The sequence below is a fragment of the Rhinoderma darwinii genome, chromosome 1 (assembly GCF_050947455.1).
Source record: "Rhinoderma darwinii isolate aRhiDar2 chromosome 1, aRhiDar2.hap1, whole genome shotgun sequence".
NCBI classification, from domain to species: Eukaryota; Metazoa; Chordata; class Amphibia; order Anura; family Rhinodermatidae; genus Rhinoderma; species Rhinoderma darwinii.
In genome coordinates this window covers 298,794,109-298,817,762 of record NC_134687.1, presented here as the reverse complement: position 1 = coordinate 298,817,762, position 23,654 = coordinate 298,794,109, and the positions used below count along the sequence as shown (strand labels likewise).

Here is a 23,654-nt window from a genome sequence, read left to right as displayed (position 1 = left end):
ACGGTGCGGTTTTGCCACGTTTTTTGCAGCACAGCTGAAAATTGCATTTAAAAAAATGCATTCGTTTTTACAGCGATTTGCAAAATCGCTGTAAAAACGTATATATTTTTTGTGTGTTTTTTGGCCACGGGGCGAAACATGCGGCAAAACTTCACCTTGTGAATACACCCAAACTGAGTCAGACCTAACCAGTGAGGCACCCCTCCAGTTGTTGGTGAGATGCAGCTGGGGAGGCAAGTTTGAATAGGCGCACACACCAACTGGTAACATCCAGTTGTCAATCTATTCATATATTTCTAGGAACAACAACAGAGATGCAACACAACATAGAGTTCCAAGAAAAGATGCTCCAGAATAGTTATTTCATGTGCAATACAATTATTTACTAAAACAGACACGACAGGAGAAGTGACAGTTCCTCTTTAACCCCTTCTTGGCATCTGGGAGGCCAGGAGGGAAAGTACAGAGCAGGCTCATGACCTCAGCCCACTCTATAAGTTGAGGGTGTCGGCTGTCACTGCAATGAGTGGGATCCTGCTAATTTAATGCCTTCGATTCCGAGGTCAACAGCGACCGTGGCATCTAAGCCATTAGAAAGAAGGGGGCGGCCCCTCCAACGACCCATCATCTCCCGATGCTACACAATCGCGGGGTGCCGATGGTTGTCATAGCAGCCTGGTGGCCCCCCAGGTCTGCCATCTTTGTGCTCCTATTAAGTCCAGAGGCAGGCCTTAATAGGAGTCTGTACAAATCACGATATACTGCAATACATTAGCATTGCAGTATATTGTGCTACCGTTCCAATGATCACTGGTTCAAGTCCCCTAAAATACAGTTGAATAAAGTTTTTTTGATATATTCAAAAAAATATATATTTAAAGTTAATTTTTTTTCCCATTTCCCCCAAAAAGTTATCTAAAAGAAAATAAATAATTAACTGGTATCACCACGTCTGTAAAAGTCCAAACTATTACAATAAAACAATATTGAACCCGCAGGGGGGGACACAGTAAAAATAAATTGTAAGCGCCAGAATCCAAGTTTTTGGTTACCTCATCTCCCACAAAAAAAAATAATATATGATCAAAAAGTCTTATGTACCCTGAAAAAAAATACAATCGGTCCCGCAAAAAAGAAGCCCTCGCACCGCGTAACCCCTTTAGTACGCAGCCTGTTTTGGCCTTGTGGCACAGCCGATTTTTTTCAAATCTGACGTGTCACTTTATGTGGTAATAACTTGGGAATGCTTTTACCTATCCAAGCGATTCTGAGAGTGTTTTCTCATGCCATATTGTACTTTATGTTAGTGGAAAAATTTGGTCGATAAATTCAATATTTATTAGTGAAAAACACCAAAATGTAGAGAAAATGTGCATTTTTCTAAATTTAAATGCATCTGCTTGTAAAACAGATAGTAATATCACACAAAATAGTTACTAGTTTACATCTCCAATATCTCTACTTTATGTTTGCATCGTTTTTTGAACGTTCTTTTATTTTTCTAGGACGTTACAAGGCTTAGAACTTTAGCAGTAATTTCTCACATTTTCAAGAAAATGTAAAAATGCTATTTTTACAGGTACCAGTTTAGTTCTAATTTTTTATTTTTTTGCAGAAATTAATATTTAATCAATTTTTTTCTGTAACAGAAAATTTTACCAGAGAAATGCAACTCCGAATTTATTGACCAGGTTCTGCAGTTTTTAGAAATATCCCACATGTGGCCCTAGTGTCCTAATGAACCGAAACACAGGCCTCAGAAGCAAAGGAGCACCTAGATGATTTTGGGGTCTGTTTTTTTAGATTATATTTTAGGCACCATGTCACGTTTGAAGAGGTCTTGTGGTGCCAAAACAGTGGAAACTCCCCAAAAGTGACCCCATTTTTGGAAACTACACCCCTCAAGGAATTTATCTAGGGGTATAGTTATCATTTTGACCCCACAGGTATTTTGCTATATTTATTGGAGTTAGTCTGTGAAAATGAAAATCTGAAATTTGTAATATTTACAAGCAATTAAGAAGAAAATGCACCCCAACATTTGTAAAGCATCTTCTCCCGATTACGGAAATAACCCATATGTGGTAATAAACTGCTGTTTGAACCCACAGCAGGGCTCAGAAGGGAAGGAGTGCCATTTGGATTTTGGAGCACAGATTTTGCTGGAATGGTTTTCAGTGCCATGTCGCGTTTGCAACGCCTTGGAGAGAACAAAACAGTGGGAACACCCAAAAAGTGACCCCATTTAGGAAACTACACCCCTCAAGGAATTTTTCTAGGGGTATAGTGAGCATTTATACCACACAGGTTTTTTGCAGAATTTAGTGGAATTAGGCCGTGAAAATGAATGTCAACATTTTTGTCCACTAAAATGTTGAATGTTTTCATTTTCGCAAGGGATAAAGGAGAAAAAGCCGCCAACAATTTGTAACGCAATCTCTCCCGAGGAGGACAATACCCCACATGTGGTAATAATTGTTTTTTTAAATAGAAATTAATTAACCTTTGCAGGACTGATCCTTTTTTGCTTTTCCATTTTAGTTTTTCACTCCCCGCCTTCCAAACGCCATACATTTTTTAATTTTCCATCAATAGAGCGGTGTGGGGGCTTATTTTTTGCGGGAAGAGTTTTAGTTTCTATTGACACCGTTTAAAGTACCATATAATGTACTGGGAAACTGAAAATAAAATTATTTGCAGGGTGAAATTGGAAAAAACTGTGATTCCTCCATTGTTATTTGGGTTTCGTTTTTACCGCTTTCATCGTGCGGTAAAAATGACAACTTCACTTTATTCTGCGGGTCAATACGATTACGGTGATGCCAAATGTATATAGTTTTTTTTATATTTTACTACTTTTACAAAGAAAAAACTATATTTGTTAAAAAAAGAAATTGTTTTGTATCAACACATTCTGAGAGCCATAACTTTTTTATTTTTTGGTCGATTGAGCGGTGTGAGGGCTTATTTTTGGCGCGACGAGCTGTAGTTTTTATTGGTACCATTTTTTGGTACGTACATCTTTTTGATCACATTTTATTTAGAGCTAAGGTGTCCAAAAAACAGTGATTTTGGCGTTTTCAATTCTTTATTTCTTACGGCGTTCATTATATGGTTACGGCGATACCATATGTATATCGTTTTTTTAATGTTTCGCAGCATTTGCGCAATAAAATCACTTGTTTATAAAATAATTACAGTATATTTCTGTGTCACCAAATTCTGAGAGCCATAACTTTTTTTATTTTTCAGTTAAAAAAGCTGTGTAAGGGCTTGTTTTTTGCGGGACGGGTTGTCGTTTTTATTGGTGTTATTTTGTGATACATACGACTTTTTGATCACTTTTTATGCTATATTTTGGGAGGGGTGGTGACCAAAAAATAGTGATTCTGGCATAGTATTTAGTTTATTTTTTTTGCGGCGTTCACCGTGCGGGAAAAATAATATTACAGTTTTATAGTTTGAGTCTTTACGAACGCGGTGATACCAAATATGTGTACTTTTTTTTTAATGTGTTAATTTTTTTCCTATAATAAGAAACTTATTATAGGAAAAAAAATCTATTTTTACACTTTTGTAAAACATTTTTATTAACTTTTTTTAATTTTTTTTTTACTTTTTACACTTTCTTTTTTTACCTGCAGCTCTGATTGCTGCTAAAATACATTACACTACCTAGGCAGTGTAATGTATTTCAACTGTCAGTGTGACGTCACAGTCACTCTGACAGCCTCTAGCTGGTCCTCGTAGGCTTCCATACATGGCAGACCCGGATGCCATAACAAGCATCAGCAACCCCCACAATTGCATGGGGGCTGCTGATGTGCTACAAACCCCCTAAATGCAGCAATCGCAATTGAGCGCCACATTTAACGGGTTAATTGACTAAATCAGCGGCGATGAGCTGCTGATCGGCTACAGTGGAGTGTCAGCTGTCGGGGACAGCTGACCTCCCGGTTCCCGATGCACACTGTCACCGGCACTGTCACCGACAGTGTGCATCGGGAACGACACAGTGACTTCCTGTTACTCTGACAGGAAGTCTATCAGGAGGCTGGTCCTGATAGGCTTCCGTGCATGGCAGACACGGAGGCCATTACTTGGCCTCCGGTCGCCATGCTAGCCATCTGCAAACCTGACGATTTTATTGTGAGGTCTGCCAATGTGCTAGAAACCCCTAAAATGCGGCGATTGCATTTAAGGGGTTAATTGCCGAAATCAGCAGAAATGAGTCTGCTGATCAGCAACAGTGGATTGTCAGCTGTTGGGGACAGCTGGCCTCCCGGTACCCATTTTAACACCTTCCCGACATTTGTCGTATAGATAAGTCATGGAAAGCTAGTGCTTCCCGCATTTTGCCATATCCATACGACAAATGGTGGACACCGGCTCAGAAGCTGAGTCGGTGCCACCATTGCCGGATGTCAGTGGTATCTTACAGCTGACATCCGGCTGTAATTCCGGGTACCGAAATTAGCTTTGATCCCCGCAATTAACCCCTTAAATTCCGCGCTCAAACGTGATCGCTGCATTTAAGCTGTTTGCAGCTCATCGGAACCCCTGCCTAGCGCGGAAGCCTTCCAGGACCCGCCTGGCGGCGGAGCCTGAAAGGCTTCCGTAGCCAACGGCAAGATGGCGCCAGCTCAGGAGCTGAGCCAGCGTCATCAGCGTTGGATGTCAGCTATATGTTACAAGTGATATCTACCTGTAACAGCAGGAACCGGAGATAGCTCCGATCACTGCCATTAACCCCATAGATGCAGCGATCGCTGCATTTTAGCGGTTGCTAGCAGATCGCCAGCCCTGCCATGCAATCATGGCAGGCGACTGCTGCTATGTTAACAGGAGACCTAACAATGGCCTCCTGCTCTGTCATTACGGAAGCCGATTAGGCCCCGCCAGGAGGCGAAGCCTAATCGACTTGCTGTCAGTGAATGACTGACAGATCTAATACATTGCACTACAAAGGTAGTGCAATGCATTAGAAAAAAAAAATCTGACAGTTGGACCTTCAAGTCCCTTAGTGGGACTTGAAATAAAGTGTAAAAAAATAGTTTTAAAACATATACCATAATAAAAGTTTCAAGTAATAAAATAAAACACAATCGCCCTGTTCCCTTATCAAGTTCTTTATTATTGAAAAAAATTAAATAAACCATACATATTTGGTATCGCTGCGTCCGTAACCGCCTGAACTATAAAAATATTATATTATTTATTCCACGCGGGGAACGGCGTAAAAAAAAAACCTTAAAAAACTATACCAGCATTTCTGTTTTTTGGTCACTTTGCCCTACAAATATTGGTATAAAAAGTGATCAAAAAGTCTTGCAAAAAACAAGCCCTCATACAACTCTGTCGACGAAAAAATTAAAACGTTATGGTTCTCACAACTTGGCGACAGTAAAAATACATTCTTTTTACAAAAGAAATTTTATTGTGCAAAAAGTTGTAAAACATAAAAAAGTGCTATAAATTTGGTATCGCCAGAATCGTACTGACCCGCAGAGTAAAGTTAACATGTAGTTTATAACGCATGGTGAACGTTGTATAAAAAGACCCGAAAAAAAACTATGCCAGAATAGCAGTTTTTTGGTCCCTTGCCTTCCAAAAAATAGGTCATCAAAGTCATCAAAAAGTCGCATGTACCCCAAAATAGTACCAATAATAACTACAGCTCATCCCACAAAAAAAAAACAGCCCTCATAGCACTATGTCTATCAAAAAATACAATTAATTAAGGCTTCCATAAGTCAGGAAATAAAAAATATGCAGTTGTGCCGGCCCGAGGGGAACATTTCTTCTGTTTCAAGAGGCGAATTATCAAGGCCCTAAAATTAGGGAACTAGGAAGTGTAGGGCCCAAACATATCTGCTGGAAGCGAGGGTGCCCGTATTATACCAAGGCAACACTTCCTAGCAAAATTCCCAACACTGCAAAGGTGCGGAGTGTGGACCAAAAGGGGGATAAGAAAGGACATCAGTGCGACACCGGCCTGTGCATATAGGATTGCTTCGCAACGTAACACACATCTATGGATTATTTTTCTGTTTTTTTTTAACCCAATTATTATACCACCTGACTATGCCCCTGATGTACTCTGCCTGGCTTACATATGCCCCCACATTATAAACACCAGCAATACTCAAACAAATCTACTACCAAGCAAAATCCGCTCTCCAAAAGCCAAATGGTGCTCCCTCCCCTCTGAACCCTACAGCGTGCCCAAACAGCTGTTTACTTACACATATATGGTATCGCCATAAACCGGAGAACCCTTTTAACAATTTTTGGGGTGTGTTTCTCCAGTGGCACAAGCTGGGCACAACCTATTTGCCACTGAAATAGCATATCTGGGGGAAAATTTTAATTTTTACTTTGCACCATCCGCAGCGCAATCATTTATGGAAAAGACCTGTGGGGTGAAGATGCTCAATACACCTCTTAATAAATGCCATGAGGGGCGCAGTTTCCAAAATGGGGTCACTTCTCAGGGGTTTCATTTATTATTTCCCATCAGAGATCTGCAAACACCTGCGGGGTTAACATGCCCACTACACCCCTAGGTGAATACCTTGAGGCGTGTAGTTTCCAAAATGTGGTCACTTCTGGGGAGTTTCCACTGCTTTTGTCCCACAGGCGCTTTGCAAATGCGACATAGCGCCCAGAAACCAATCCAGTAAAATCTGCACTCCAAAAGCCAAATGGTGCTCCTTCCCTTCTGAGCCCCGCCGTGTGCCCAAACAGCAGTTTATGACCACAAATGGGTATTTCCTTACTCCAGAGAATCTGCTTTACAAGTGTTGGGGGTTATTTTTATCCTTCATTTGTTGAGAAAATGAGACATTTTGAGCTAAAGCTACGTCTTGTTGAAGAAAAGGGATTGTTTTTATTTTCACTGCCCAATTCTAATATATTCTATGAAACACCTGTGGGGTCAAAATGCTCACTACACCCCTAGATTAATTCTTCAAGGGGTGTCATTTCCTAAATGGAGTCACTTTTTGGGCGTTTTCATTGTTTTGTCCCCTTAGGGGCTTTGCAAATGTGACCTGGCCTCCGCAAACCATTCCTGCTAAATGTGAGCTCCAAAAGCCAAATAGCGTTCTTTCCCATCTAAGCCTTGCCGTGTGTCCAAACTGCCGTTTATGACCACATGTGGGGTATTGTTTTACTCGGGAGAAATTGCTTTACAAATTTTGCAGTGCTTTTTCTCCTTTAGTCCTTGTGGAAATGAAAAAAATTTGCTAAACCTACATTTTCTTTGAAAAAATTTAGATTTTAATTTTTACGGCCTACTTCCAATTATTTCTGCAATGAACCTGTGGGGTCAAAATGCTCACTATAGCCCAAGATAATTTCCTTGAGGTGTGTAGTTTTCCAAATGGGGTCACTTTTGGGGGATTTCCACTGTTTTGGCACCGCAAGAGCCCTTCAAACCTGAGATGGTGCCTAAAATATATTCGAATAAAAAGGAGGCCCCAAAATCCTCTAGGTGCTCCTTTGCTTCTGAGGCTGGTGCTTCAGTCCATTACCACACTAGGGCCACATGTGGGATATTTCCTAAATCTGCAGAATAAATATTGAGTTGCATTTCTATGGTAAAACTTTCTGTGTTACGAAAAAAATGGCTTAAAAATGAATTTCTACAAAAAAAAAAATGAAATGTGTAAATTTCACCTCTACTTTGCTTTAATTCCTGTGAAACATCTAAAGAGTTAAGAAACTTTCTAAATGCTGTTTTGAATACTTTAAGGGGTGACGTTTTTAAAATGGGATGATTTATTGGGGGTTTCTAATATATAAGGCCCTCAAAGCCACTTCACAACTGAACTGGCCCCTGTAAAAATAGCCTTTTGAAATATTTTTGAAAATGTGAGAAAGTGCTGCTACAGTATCTAAGCCTCGTAACGTCCTAGAAAAATAAAAGGATGTTCAAAAAATTATGCCAATCTAAAGTACACATATGGGGGATGTTAATTAGCGACTATTTTGTGTGTTATAACTGCCTGTCTTACAAGCAGATACATTTAAATTTAGAAAAATGATAATTTTTGCAATTTTTCACAAAATGTTGGTGTTTTTCACAATTAAATACTTAATGTATCGAGCAAATTTTGCCAGTAACATAAAGTCCAATGTGTCACGAGAAAACAGTCTCAGAATCGCTTGGATAGGTGAAAGCATTCCGAAGTTATAACCACATAAAGTGAAACATGTGAGATTTGAAAAATGAGGCTCCGTCAGGAAGGTCAAAAGTGGCCAAAGCGGGAAGGGGTTAATAAGGCTAGTGTTTTAGAAGCGTTTTTTGATGCAGTTTAAAATACCATAAAAAAATTGTGTGTAAAGAAGGCTTAAAATGAGTAAAAAATATATATTTGGTTTCACCGTAATCGTATTGAAACACAAAATAAAGTTACCTGTAGTTTTTACCACATGTGAATGCTGTAAAAACAAAATAAAAAAACCAATGGAGGAATCAATGTTTTTTTTTCCAATTCTAAGCCACAAATCATTTTCTCCAGTTTCCCAGTACATTATGTGGTACAATAAATTGTGCTGTGAAAAACTACAACTTGTCTAGCAAAAAACAAGCCGTCATACGGCTATATAGATGGAAAAAGAAAAAAAGTTATGGCTTTTAGAATGTGGGAAGAAAAAAAGCAAAGATGAAAAATCGAAAAATGGCTGTGGAGGAAATGGGTTAAAGTTTTAAAAGTATGCTTCAATCCTCTTTCACTTCTAGTGTATCTACATAGGGCCATCACGGGGAGTAAAATTAATTGTTTTAAAAAAAAAAGTTTAATTGAAAAACCATACCTTAAGTTTGCGCTTAGCATTGAATTCTTGAAGTTTCTTTTGTGTGCGGTCCATATGGGAAAACTTAGCAGCCCTTCCTGTTACCCATGGGTGCTGCAAAGCCTGAGAGACTGTTAATCGTTTCTTTGGATCTAACACAATCAACTTCTTAACCTGCAATAGAAATGTGGTAGGTTTACAGTTTCAGTATAATATATGTGTATATAGAGAATTAAAATCTTCATCATCCTGGCTGCTCACTGGTTACACTGTTGTCTTGCAGCACTGGGTCTTGGGACAAGGATACATGTGCACGGAGTTGTATGTCCTTCCCGTATTAGCATTGGTCTCCTCTGGTCAAGGTCCTATTACACGGCCTAATATAGGTTGTGAAAACGAGCGCCGATCAACCAAGGCTGCTCATTGATCGGCGCTTGTTTGCTCTTTTCACAAGGAGCAATGCTTGTTAATGTACGATCGCTCGTCCCCATACATTTCTATCATGTCGGCAGCAGATCTTCCGATTTACACAGGGAGATGTGCTGCCGAAACAATAATATTTTTTCCTGCATAAACCATACAATCAGCCGATGAACGAATGTGATGATCGGGAAAAAGCGTTCATATGAACGCTCATTTGCGCGATCATTGGCCCGTGTAATAGGGCCTTTACTGTGGTTTCCTCCTAAACTCCCCAAACATACTGGTTATATGGCTTTCTTTTGTATATGTTATCAAGGAAATTAGAATGTGAGACACGGGATATGAGTAATGACAATCTCTGTTCAGTGCTGTGGAATATGTTGGTGCTATATAAGCAACATTAAAGAGACTCTGTCACCACATTATAAGTGCCCTATCTCCTATATAAGGAGATCGGCGCTGTAATGTAGGTGACAGTAATGCTTTTTATTTAAAAAAACGATCTATTTTCACAAAGTTAGGAGCGATTTAAGTTTATGCTAATGAGCTTTCTTAATGCCCAAGTGGGCGTACTTTTACTTTCGACCAAGTGGGCGTTGTACAGAGGAGTGCAAGACGCTGACCAATCGGCATCATGCACTCCTCTCCATTCATTTACACTGCACTAGCGATATAGTTATATCACTATGTGCAGCTACATACACAAGCCCTAACATTACTACAGTGTCCTGATAATGAATACACATGAAATCCAGACTGGACGTCATGTGTACTCAGAATCCTGACACTTCTGACTCTTTTTTGTGAGATTCCAGCAACGGATACGAAATCTCGCGAGATCACGGAGCTAAACGAGATTTGGTTTCACTTGCCGGAATCTCACAAAAAAGTACACATGATGTCCAGGCTGGATGGTCATGTGTATTCATTATCAGGACACTGTAGTAATGTTAGGGTTTGTGTATGAGGCTGCACATAGTGATATATCTATATCGCTAGTGCAGTGTAAATGAATGGAGAGGAGTGCATGATGCCGATTGGTCAGCGTCATGCACTCCTCTGTACAACGCCCACTTGGTCGAAAGTAAAAGTATGCCCACTTGGGCATTAAGAAAGCTCATTAGCATAAACTTAAATCGCTCCTAAGGCCTCATGCACACGACCGTATTTTTTCCCACCCGTAAATACTGGCGTAAATACGGGTCCGTTGTCACACGTATTCGACCCGTTTTGCACCAGTATTTACGGACCCGTGCCCATAAATATGGGTCCGGTGTCACCCGTATTCCACCCGTATTTACGGCCACGTTTTTGGCGGCAAAATAGCACTGCACTAATCGGCAGCCCCTTCTCTCTATCAGTGCAGGATAGAGAGAAGGGACAGCCCTTTCTGTAATAAAAGTTAAAGAAATTCATAATTACCCGGCCGTTGTCTTGGTGACGCGTCCCTCTCTTCACATCCAGCCCGACATCCCTGGATGACACGGCAGTCCATGTGACCGCTGCAGCCTGTGATTGACCTGTGATTGGCTGCAGCGGTCACATGGAATGAAACGTCATCCAGGGACGGCCAGGACGTCGGGCCGGATGTCGAGAGGGACACGTCACCAAGGCAACGGCCGGGAGACCGGACTGGAGGAAGCAGGAAGTTCTCGGTAAGTATGAACGTCTTTTATTTTTATTTTTTACAGGTTGCTCTTTATTCTGATCGGTAGTCACTGTCCAGGGTGCTGAAAGAGTTACTGCCGATCAGTTAACTCTTTCAGCTCCCTGGACAGTGACTATTTACTGACGTCGCTTAGCAACGCTGCCGTAATGACGGGTGCACACATGTAGCCACCCGTCATTACGGGAGCTCCATAGACTTCTATGGACTGTCCGTGCCGTTATTACGGCCTGAAATAGGACATGTTCTATCTTTTTTAACGGCACGGGCACCTTCCCGTAAGAACACGGGAAGGTACCCGTGGCCAATAGAAGTCTATGAGCCCGTTATTACGGGTCGTAATTACGACCCGTAATAACGGGAGTTTTTACGGTCGTGTGCATGAGGCCTAACTTTGTGAAAAAAGATCGTTTTTTTAAATAAAAAGCATTACTGTCACCTACATTACAGCGCCCATCTCCTTATGTAGGAGACAGGGCACTTATAATGTGGTGACAGAGCCTCTTTAAATAATCAGAACTGTTGTGATTACAATTAGAATAGCAAATTCTACTATTAATTACCTTAAAAAGAAAAACGAACTCCCTTCTATGGAAAACCTGAATATTCAACATTATTTTTAAATGTTTCCTTGATGTTAGGAAACAGGTTAAACACATAAGGAAATTAGAGCTTACACATATGTCAAGTAAAACATACAGCATGCAGCTCTGTTTTTCTCTTTATTCTGCTCCTATGATGGATCAGAACAACGGAAAGACTTGACACATATGAGAACAAAGCCTAATGAGTGCTAAAACTGTAAACATTGGGGGAGATTTATTAAGACTGGCCTTCCATACACAAACTTATATATAAAGATAGTTGGACGAAGATTCCCTTCATTTAATAAGAGGCGCACGTCTCTAATCAAATAAAGCGCCCAAGCTGGAAATCTACGCCAGATGCTAGATGGCGTAGATTTCCACTATAAGTTCGACAGTTTTGGCCGTAAATGAAAGTAAATTTGTTAGTTTGCATGCCACGCCCTTTCTCGAAGCCACGCCCACTTTGGGAAAATTAAAGCAACATTTGATGCATTTAAGAATTTTTATGCATTAAGAATTTACACACAACAACTCTACAAACCACTGATGGACCATTATTTGTGAGGATCCAATGTACAATCCATCATTTCAATCTTCGCTGATCACAGGGAGGAAACTCCTCTCTGCCAGGCGAGGAGTGACAAGTGTTGAACAGTTAAAAAGTGTTGGATCTCAGAAGAGCCTGTGCTAGGCTATAATGCTTATTGTAAGTGTCGCTACAAGCGGCATTTACAGATTGTGCCAAGAATAACTTTTTATGCAGCACAATCAATTAAGATCACGCTGGCCAAATAATGTAACATTCACTTAGAAAGATGAACAAAATTCCCTAGTGTAAATAGAAATTAAAGAGGATCTATCAGCTCTACTGACATGTCGGTTTTGGTAAATACTTGTATTCCCCATGAAATAACAATTCTGGAGCATCTTTTCTTAGAACTCTGAGTTGTGCTGTTCCTCTGTTATTCCTCCTAGAAATTTATGAATAAATTGACAACTGGATGTTGCCAGTTGGTGGTATGTCCCTACACAGACTGACAAAGTCTAATCAGTGCTGACAGTTTCATACTGTGTAGGGACATGCCCCTTTGACAAGGAGAATGGTACATTTCCAGGAGGAAAAGGAATAACACAGAGCAGATCTCTAACAATTCAAAAGTTGCATTAAACACCATAATACAGTGTTCAATGGTTTACATAGCCTTTAAGTCTAACATATTGCAATTTTAGTATCTCACCAAGTCTTTAGCATTCAGTGAAATTTCGTCCCACCAGGGTGACATGAATTCAAAGTCACAACTCAGAATTCTGCTGTACATATACTGATCTCCCCGTGCATCAAAGAATGGTTCAAACCCACATAGCCTGGTAAAGAAAAAAGATTTATAATGTTCATCTGCAAATATGGCCATTACACAAACACAGCCGGGATCATAGTGTGGGTGTTGTATTATAAGATTGAAATTTGTAACGAAAATCCGCCACAAATCTTCCATGTGTGAATGTGGTCTTGGAGCAGTGTTCCTGGTGCGTTTATATGGGCACTGCTGAAGAAATAGGCACTAGGTGATTGTTGTATTGTTATTGCTATGTGGCTTGAACAATTAAATGGGTAATTCCCTGTAGAGGTTATTACGGTGCTGGAACTGTTTGGGGGCTACACTCCTGTAGTCTGGAACATCTATAATGTGGCACCAATATGCAGGTAGCTGAAGTATGAAGACATTCTGACAGTATGCTATCTGCAGTGGCGGATTATCATTAGGGCGTTTCGGGCGGTCGCCCGGGGCCCAAGACTGCCAGGGGGCCCAAGGAGCCTATGACCGCCCGAACCCCCTCATGCCCAGTGGCGTCGCTAGCACCGGAGGGAGCCCCGGTGCCAGGACCGCACCTGTCAGGCGAGGGGAGCTTTGCTTCTACTTAGCAGCCGTGGTCTGTGCTGCTTTAGAAGCTCCCCCTCCAGCCCCCCTTCCCTGCTCTAAACATCTCTGCTGCTAGCTGTCGGGACATGGGGGAGGGGAGACTGTCGGCGGGCTCTGTGCTGTGAGCAGGAGAAGAGCTGCAGTGAAGACATAAAAGGTAAGTGCATGTGTGTTTAATATCCATATTCATGTGTGTTTAATGTCCATATTCATGTATGTTTAATGTCCATATTCATGTATGTTTAATGTCCATATTCATGTATGTTTAATGTCCATATTCATGTATGTTTAATGTCCATATTCATGTGTTTACAAGGTGTACTTTGTGTATAATGTGCATACTCGTGTATAATGTGCCTACTTAGTGTATAATGTGCATACTCGTGTGTACTTTGTGTACTATGCATACTTTGTGTATAATGTGCCTACTTTGTGTACTTTGTGCATAATGTGTGTACTTTGTGTACTGTGCGTACTTTGTGCATAATGTGCGTACTTTGTACTGTGCGTACTTTGTGCATAATGTGCGTACTTTGTGCGTACTTTGTGCATAATGTGCGTACTTTGTGCGTACTTTGTGCATAATGTGCGTACTTTGTGCATAATGTGCGTACTTTGTGCATAATGTGCGTACTTTGTGCATAATGTGCCTACTTTGTGCATAATGTGCGTACTTTGTGCATAATGTGCCTACTTTGTGCATAATGTGCCTACTTTGTGCATAATGTGCGTACTTTGTGCATAATGTGCCTACTTTGTGCATAATGTGCGTACTTTGTGCATAATGTGGTACTTTGTGTACTGTGCATACTTTGTGCATAATGTGCATACTTTGTGCATAATGTGCGTACTTTGTGCATAATGTGCCTACTTTGTGCATAATGTGCCTACTTTGTGCATAATGTGCGTACTTTGTGCATAATGTGCCTACTTTGTGCATAATGTGGGTACTTTGTGCATAATGTGCGTACTTTGTGTACTTTGTGCATAATGTGTGTACTTTGTGCATAATGTGCGTACTTTGTGCATAATGTGGTACTTTGTGTACTGTGCATACTTTGTGCATAATGTGCGTACTTTGTGTACTTTGTGCATAATGTGCGTACTTTGTGCATAATGTGCCTACTTTGTGCATAATGTGCGTACTTTGTGTACTTTGTGCATAATGTGCGTACTTTGTGCATAATGTGCCTACTTTGTGTACTTTGTGCATAATGTGGTACTTTGTGTACTGTGCGTACTTTGTGCATAATGTGCCTACTTTGTGTACTGTGTGTACTTTGTGCATAATGTGCGTACTTTGTGCATAATGTGCGTACTGTGTGTACTTTGTGCATAATGTGCCTACTTTGTGTACTAGTGTTTAGGTAGTGTTAGCAATAGTTACGGCGCGGCAGGGTGGTGGTGGAGAAGGGGGGCCCAAGTTTGGGTAACAGCCCAGGGCCCATGGTCTTCTTAATCCGCCACTGGCTATCTGTGTGCTATGCATGTTTTGTGAAACTTGTTTAAACCCTTCACGACTGCCATATGGCTATATACGTTCCAACTGCCAATTCCCCGTGCAGTTGTCATGTTTATAAATGTTGGCAGCCTGGAATGAGTGCAGTGCTGCTTCAGTTTGAGCAGCGCTGCACTCTCATGTCTGCCGGGGCTTTGAGAGCCCTGGAATACACCCCCACTGTAGATAGTGCCTAACACAACCCTATGTAGATAGCGCAAAACCCCCTGTAGATAGCGCCACCTAAGCTCCCTCTAGGAGCTGAATCCCCAGCCAGTACTACAAAGATTCCGCTCCTACAGTGAGCTACAATGGTGCTAGCTACACGAAAGGGGTGCCATTTTCGTGTGTGTGTGGGGGGGGGAGGGGTGATATCTACACAGGGAGTGGCGCTATCTGCAGGAAGGGTGGCGTTATCTGCAGGGGGTGGCGCTATCTGCAGGGGAATGTTGATATCTACGGGGGGATGGTGCAATCTACAGGGGAGATAGTGCTGTCTACAGCAGCTGGCGCTATCTGCAGGTGGTGGCACTATCTACATGGGGTGTGGTCCTATCTACAGGGGGTGCTATATACAGGGGGTGTGGCACTATCTACATGGGCACTGTGGCATTATATGGGCACTACCTACAGGGGACACTGCAATTTACATGGGCACTGTGTGTGGCACTATGTGGGCACTTCTACAGTGAGAACTCTGGCACTATTTACAGTGGGCAATATCTATGTAGGCACTGGCACTATCTACAGTGGGCAATGTGGCACTATCTACAGTGGTATTGCATCACTATCTACATGGGCACTGTGGTATTTTCAGGTGGCTGGGACAAAATAACCCTAACGAATAGAATTCATTTTTTTAATGTCTGTATAGGGAAGTGTCCCCTAATATATATATATATATATATATATATATATATATATATATATATATATATATATATTGTGAGGGTTTAGCATCAGGAGAGGTTGGTACTGCGGTTTCTTAGTAGCCAGAGACAGGGACACCGTGCATTAAAGTTCATAACAGGGCTTTGCCTGTGTTTTATTCTTGTCAAAGAAACAGCCTCTTGTACAACAAGGCAAAATACAAAATAAATCCTGCTCGTCTGAGCACTAACTAAACAAGAGATTATCTAACTATACCAAGTGCCTTCCTACCAGGCACTGGACACAAAGTAACACAGGTCTTTACTCACATAGAATACAGGCTACTCCAGACTTAGTAGTCTCCAGTCTGAGTCAGGGGTGAGACTCTCACACACTGTGTCTGCACCTTTTTATACACAGGCTGCAGGTGCAGCTAATTGAGCAGCAGCCTTGTCCTACAAACAGAGATGGACTAGGAATTGGGGAACCCGCCCTGCTCTTCCCCAATCCAACTCCAGGCCCTTTTTCCGGCTTTTCCTTAAGCCGAGATTGGAAAGCTAGAGCTTTCTATTGCAAAAAATACTCATTCCCTGGAGCCTAGGATACATATGACAGGATTCTAGGGGAAATGTACCTTCCCTCAATTACTTTACCTGTCACTGTCTCACATACCCTCTTCCTCTGTTCGAGCCCGTGGGATCGGACACATTTAGCTACAAGGCAGTGTGTCCTAGACAAAGCGTCAGCATTGCCCTGCAGTTTTCCTGCTCTGTGTTCCACAGTATATTTGAAGTTCTGCAAAGTAAGAAACCACCGTGTAACTCTTGAATTTCTCTCTTTAGCTTGACACATCCACGTAAGAGGAGAGTGGTCTGTAACCAGCCTAAACTGACGACCCAATAAATAATATCTCAGGGACTCAAGTGCCCACTTAATTGTCAAGCACTCCCGTTCAACTATGCTATAGGTTTTCTCAGCCGGGGTAAGTTTTCTGCTCAAATAGGTCACAGGATGTTCCTCACCACCCACCTCTTGTGACAGAACTGCTCCGAGCCCCACATCAGAAGCATCAGTTTGGACAACAAACTCCTTTTTGAAGTCAGGAGTGACTAAGACTGGTTGGTTACACAGGGCCAGTTTCAACTCTTGAATGGCGCTTTCAGCCTTCGTGTCCCACTTGACCATGACAGACTTACTTCCCTTGGTAAGATCTGTCAGGGGCGCTGCTGTGCTGGCAAAGTTTGGAATGAACCTGCGGTAATAACCTACAATTCCTAGAAAAGCTCTGACCTGCTTTTTGGTTGAGGGCTGGGGCCAGTTTTGGATAGCCTCAACTTTGTTGACCTGTGGCTTTATCACCCCTCTCCCAATTATTTACCCCAGATACCGTGCTTCCTCCAAGCCTAAGGAACATTTCTTTGGGTTTGCTGTTAACCCCGCGGCTCTGAGGGAGTTTAGTACTGCTTGTACTTTTGGTAAGTGGCTTTCCCAGTCATCACTAAAGATTATAATGTCGTCCAGATATGCCAAAGCATACCGACGATGGGGTTTGAGGACTATGTCCATTAACCTTTGAATGGTCGCTGGAGCCCCATGTAGCCCAAATGGTAAACAAATATATTGAAACAGACCATCCGGGGTGATGAACGCAGTTTTCTCTTTGGCGCCCTCCGTGAGGGGTACTTGCCAATAGCCTTTGGTTAAATCAAGTGTTGAAAAATACCTTGAATGGCCCAGTCTCTCTATTAACTCGTCAACTCTTGGCATTGGGTATGCGTCAAACTTTGACATCTCATTTAACTTGCGGAAGTCGTTACAGAAAAGTAATGACCCATCTGGTTTCGGAATCAATACAATGGGACTTGACCATTCACTTTTTGACTCTTCAATAATCCCAGGGTCTAGCATTTTCTTGACCTCCTCAGATATGGCTTGTCTACGAGCTTCAGGGACTCTGTAGGGTTTCAAGTGGACCCGAACCTGAGGCTCGGTCACAATGTCATGTTTTATTATACTAGTCTGTCCTGGCAGTTCTGAAAACACGTCTGTGTTTCTCTGCACAAACTCTTTTGTCTCCTGTTTCTGTGGCTTTGCGAGGGATTCTGACACATACACATCTGGGTTAAGACTATAGGGGGTACTTACTGCCATGAGGGTCTCTCTTTCTTTCCATGGCTTAATTAAGTTTACATGGTATAACTGCACTGTCTTCCTTTTACCTGGTTGGTAAATTTTATAATTTACATCCCCCACCTTTTCAATTATCTCATACGGCCTTTGCCATCTAGCAAGAAATTTGCTTTCTACGGTCGGCACTAAGACCAACACTCGATCACCAGAGTTAAAATTTCTAACTTTAGCAGTTCGGTTATACACCCTGCTCTGAGCATCCTGAGCTTGCTCCAAGTGTTCCTTAACTATCGGCATGACCGCAGCGATTCGGTCTTGCATCAACGTGACATGCTCAATTACACTCCTATAAGGTGTGGACTCTTGCTCCCAGGTTTCCTTGGCTATGTCCAGGAGACCACGGGGTTGTCTGCCGTATACAAGTTCAAAAGGAGAAAACCCTGTGGATGATTGAGGAACTTCACGTACAGCGAACATCAAATAGGGCAGAAGACAGTCCCAATCCTTCCCATCCTTACTAACCACCTTCCTCAACATGCCTTTTAATGTCTTATTGAATCTTTCGACAAGACCATCAGTTTGAGGGTGATATATAGAGGTACGCAGGTGTTTAATTTTCAGCAGTTTACATAATTCCTTGGTGATTTTGGACATAAAGGGAGTTCCCTGATCGGTAAGGATTTCCTTAGGTAAACCAGTACGGGAAAACATGTAAAACAACTCTCTTGCAATGGCTTTTGAAGAGGAATTTCGCAAAGGGACTGCCTCAGGGTAGCGTGTGGCATAGACCAACACCACTAGGATATATTGATGTCCTCTAGAGGATTTGACTAAAGGGCCGACTAGATCCATGGCAATTCTTTCAAAAGGGATCCCAATGATAGGCAAAGGCACCAGCGGACTCCTAAAATGTGGCATAGGAGCCGTTATCTGACACTCCGGGCAGGACTCGCAATACCTCTGAACTTCCGTATATACCCCCGGCCAGAAGAATCGTTGTAAGATACGCTCTCTGGTCTTTTCGCAACCTAGATGTCCACCCAGCACGTGTTTATGAGCCAGGTCCAACACCGTTCTACGATATGGTTGGGGTATCACCAGCTGTTCAACAACCTCCCCACGTACGTTATCTATCCGATACAGCAAATCCTGGTTAACCGCCATGTGTGGAAACACCTTATCAGCCCCTGGATGTTGAGGCACTCCATTTAATACCTTAGTATTTTCCCTGGCTTTTACCAATGTGGGATCGCTAAGTTGAGCATTCCCAAAATTGTTACGTGATACATTTAACTCTGGTATATCATAAATTTCCTCCTGCTCATCTGTTTCACCAGCAAAAACAGCCAGAGGAAATTTATCAGGCTCAGTGGTCAGCCCTACTGCTGGCACCTCAGCATCCTCGTTAAAGGGTTCTGGGCTAATCACAGCGCACACATTAATACCATCATTAACATTTACAGTGGAGGTTACATCTTTCTTCCTCCACAAGTCCCAGAACACTGGGAAGTCTCTCCCCAGGATCACACTGTGCATCAGGGACTTGACCACACCCACTTCATGGCGAGCCATTCCACAGGAAGTCTCTAGAGTGACCAAAGCGGTGGGGTATTCTTTAGTGTCCCCATGAATGCACAGGACCCCTATACTATGTCCTCTGAATGTTCCAGGGTCTATCAGGCTGGCATGCACCAGGGTAACCAGACTCCCAGAATCCAGCAAGGCACTCACAGTACACCCTTCCACTTTTACGACACACATTTGTTGTTCAGTCTCGTAAACCGTCTCAGCAGAACAAACAGGACGTGCAAACAAGGATATTCGCCTTGCTGCATCACACTCCATTGGCTCAGTAGTCAGGGGACAATTGGCAGCAATATGCCCAGGTCCATAACACCGCCAGCACTGTATGCGGCCCCGGTCCCCAACTTGAGACCCTGGTCTGGCCTTCAGTGTTTCTCTGGGATTTCTTCCCTCCGTCTGCTCCCCTTCTGAGCCACCTCCCTTAAAGACATTTCTCACCCCTCTAGTAAATAGAACAGTCTTACCGGGTGCTCCGCACGATTTGCTGTTCCTGGGGTTAGAACATCCAGGCGGTACTTCTTGGAGTAGATCCTGAGTAGCTCTGTACCTTTCAATCAGGTTCACCAGCTGTTCCGCATCTGTAGGATCTCCTTGACCGACCCAACGCTGAACCTTCGGTGGTAAGGAGCGGATGTACTTGTCAAGCACCACTCTCTCCACGATCTGCGCAGGCGTTGATTCCTCTGGCTGTAGCCATTTCCTTGCAAGATGGACAAGATCATACAGTTGTGATCGGGCAGGTAGGCGTTCCACAAAAGTCCAGTTGTGCACCCGTCGAGCACGCACATTCATATTAACACCCAGACGGGCAAGGATCTCACCCTTCAGCTTGGAGTAATCCTTGGCATCCTGCTCATTGAGATCAAAGTACGCCTTTTACGGCTCTCCGGTTAGGAAAGGTGCCACCACTGCTGCCCACTAATCTGAAGATAACTTCTCTCGTTCTGCCACTCGCTCAAACACCATGAGATAGGCCTCAACATCGTCGGTGGGTGTCATCTTCTGCAGAGATGTCTGTACCGCTACACGAGTGGTTTGGCGCAAACCATGAGGCCCCGCTGACCTCTCCACTGAGGCCTGAATTTGGTCTTGCAAATGGCGATTAATTTGCTGCTGTTCTTTTAAGGCCAGTCTGTGGGCTTCACCCAGCAGAATATTGGTTTCAGCCTGTGCACGCATGGCTTCCTCATGCACCATTCGCTGAGTCGCGCTGGCTTCTTGCAGAGCTGTGCTTATCTTCCCCTGGTTGATACTAGCCTGAATCAGCTGTTTAAGTATTTCATCCATTTTAACAGTCTCTTTTTCTAGCCCTGTTGCCGCCTTCACCCAAGACATACGCTTACAAGCACTCTCGGGGAGAAAAAAATTGTGTTGTTGCCCCTAGCAACGATTTTCCGCTTGGAGCAGCAAAAGTCCTTTTAAATAGGTGTATGTCTCTTTAAGACCGTGCCCGCATCGGCCACCATATGTGAGGGTTTAGCATCAGGAGAGGTTGGTACAGCGGTTTCTTAGTAGCCAGAGACAGGGACACTGTGCATTAAAGTTCATAACAGGGCTTTGCCTGTGTTTTATTCTTGTCAAAGAAACAGCCTCTTGTACAACAAGGCAAAATACAAAATAAATCCTGCTCGTCTGAGCACTAACTAAACAAGAGATTATCTAACTATACCAAGTGCCTTCCTACCAGGCACTGGACACAAAGTAACACAGGTCTTTACTCACATAGAATACAGGCTACTCCAGACTTAGTAGTCTCCGGTCTGAGTCAGGGGTGAGACTCTCACACACTGTGTCTGCACCTTTTTATACACAGGCTGCAGGTGCAGCTAATTGAGCAGCAGCCTTGTCCTACAAACAGAGATGAACTAGGGATTGGGGAACCCGCCCTGCTCTTCCCCAATCCAACTCCAGGCCCTTTTTCCGGCTTTTCCTTAAGCCGAGATTGGAAAGCTAGAGCTTTCTATTGCAAAGAATACTCATTCCCTGGAGCCTAGGATACATATGACAGGATTCTAGGGGAAATGTACCTTCCCTCAATGACTTTACCTGTCACTGTCTCACAATATATATATATATATATATATATATATATATATATATATACACACACACACACTAACGTTCAAAAGTTTAGGGTCACTTAGAAATGTCCTTATTTTTTAAAGAAAAGCACAGTTTTTTTCAATGAAGATAACATTAAATTAATCAAAAATACACTCTATACATTGTTAATGTGCTAAATGACTATTCTAGCTGCAAACGTCTGGTTTTTAATGCAATATCTACATAGGTGTATAGAGGCCCATTTCCAGCAACCATCACTCCAGTGTTCTAATGGTACATTGTGTTTTGCTAACTGTGTTAGAAGGCTAATGGATGATTAGACAACACTTGAAAACTCTTGTGCAATTATGTTAGCACCGCTGTAAACCGTTTTGCTGTTTAGAGGAGCTATAAAACTGACCTTCCTTTGAGCTAGTTGAGAATCTGGAGCATTACATTTGTGGGTTCGATTAAACTCTCAAAATGGCTAGAAAAAGAGAGCTTTCATGTGAAACTCGACAGTCTATTCTTGTTCTTAGAAATGAAGGCTATTCCATGCGAGAAATTGCCAAGAAACTGGAGATTTCCTACAACGGTGTGTACTACTCCCTTCAGAGGACAGCACAAACAGGCTCTAACCAGAGTAGAAAGAGAAGTGGGAGGCCCCGCTGCACAACTGAGCAACAAGACAAGTACATTAGAGTCTCTAGTTTGAGAAATAGACGCGTCACAGGTCCTCAACTGGCAGCTTCATTAAATAGTACCCGCAAAACGCCAGTGTCAACGTCTTAGGGTATGTGCACACACACTAATTACGTCCGTAATTGACGGACGTATTTCGGCCGCAAGTACCGGACCGAACACAGTGCAGGGAGCCGGGCTCCTAGCATCATACTTATGTACGATGCTAGGAGTCCCTACCTCGCTGCAGGACAACTGTCCCGTAATGAAAACATGATTACAGTACGGGACAGTTGTCCTGCAGCGAGGCAGGGACTCCTAGCATCGTACATAAGTATGATGCTAGGAGCCCGGCTCCCTGCACTGTGTTCGGTCCGGTACTTGCGGCCGAAATACGTCCGTCAATTACGGACGTAATTAGTGTGTGTGCACATACCCTTATGGTGAAGAGGCGACTCCGGGATGCTGGCAGAGTGGCAAAGAAAAAGCCATATCTGAGACTGGCTAATAAAAGGAAAAGATTAATATGGGCAAAAGCACACAGACATTGGACAGAGGAAGATTGGAAAAAAGTGTTATGGACAGACGAATCGAAGTTTGAGGTGTTTGGATCACACAGAAGAACATTTGTGAGACACAGAACAACTGAAAAGATGCTGGAAGAGTGCCTGACGCCATCTGTCAAGCATGGTGGAGGTAATGTTATGGTAAAGTGGGAGATTTGTACAAGGTAAAAGGGATTTTGAATAAGGAAGGCTATCACTCCATTTTGCAACGCCATGCCATACCCTGTGGACAGAGCTTGATTGGAGCCAATTTCATCCTACAACAGGACAATGACCCAAAGCACACCTCCAAAATAAAAATCATTATTTCTAACCTTGTCAATGTCTTGACTATATTTTCTAGTCATTTTGTAACTCATTTGATAAATATAAGTGTGAGTTTTCATGGAAAACACAAAATTGTCTGGGTGACCCCAAACTTTTGAACGGTAGTCTGTGTGTATATATATATATATATATATATATATATATATATATATATATATATATATATATATATATATATATAGTGTATGTAATGTTTCATGAGCCAGAGCTGTAGAGACACACAGCCCTGGTCATGAGCAACACGGCTTCACAACAAAGCAGGACAATTAGTTATTGTCCTGCTTTGCTTGGAAGCGGTGGAGATAGGAGATGCTGCTTATATCTCCTGTCTCCATTTTAAACTTCCAGTGCGCACGGGCGTTCTCGCGCTCGCGGCAGCACTCTTGCATGTTCATGGGTCAGCCGGTGACGACATATCACCATGTTAGCCGGGGGTGAGCACCACTCGCCCTGCTACGAGCATAAAGGCAGGGCTTAAATAGCCCTGCGTCGGTGCGCTCAGTAGCTGGGACCTGCCCTCACCACTTCACCAATGTCCGGCTCACCTTAGTTGAGTCC

General features: G+C 42.6%; 1 protein-coding gene across 1 annotated transcript in view; it reads right to left on the bottom strand.

Moving 5' to 3' along the window:
• The window catches only part of LOC142647748 (calcium/calmodulin-dependent protein kinase type IV-like), a 92,693-nt gene that overhangs the window by 10,020 nt on the left and 59,019 nt on the right, over positions 1 to 23,654 (bottom strand). The window contains exons 10-11 of the mRNA XM_075825388.1: positions 12,714 to 12,840; positions 8,821 to 8,973 (exon numbers count right to left, since the gene is read on the bottom strand). Of these exons, the coding sequence (XP_075681503.1) occupies positions 8,821 to 8,973; positions 12,714 to 12,840 (280 nt within the window). The remainder of the gene's footprint in view (positions 1 to 8,820; positions 8,974 to 12,713; positions 12,841 to 23,654) is intronic.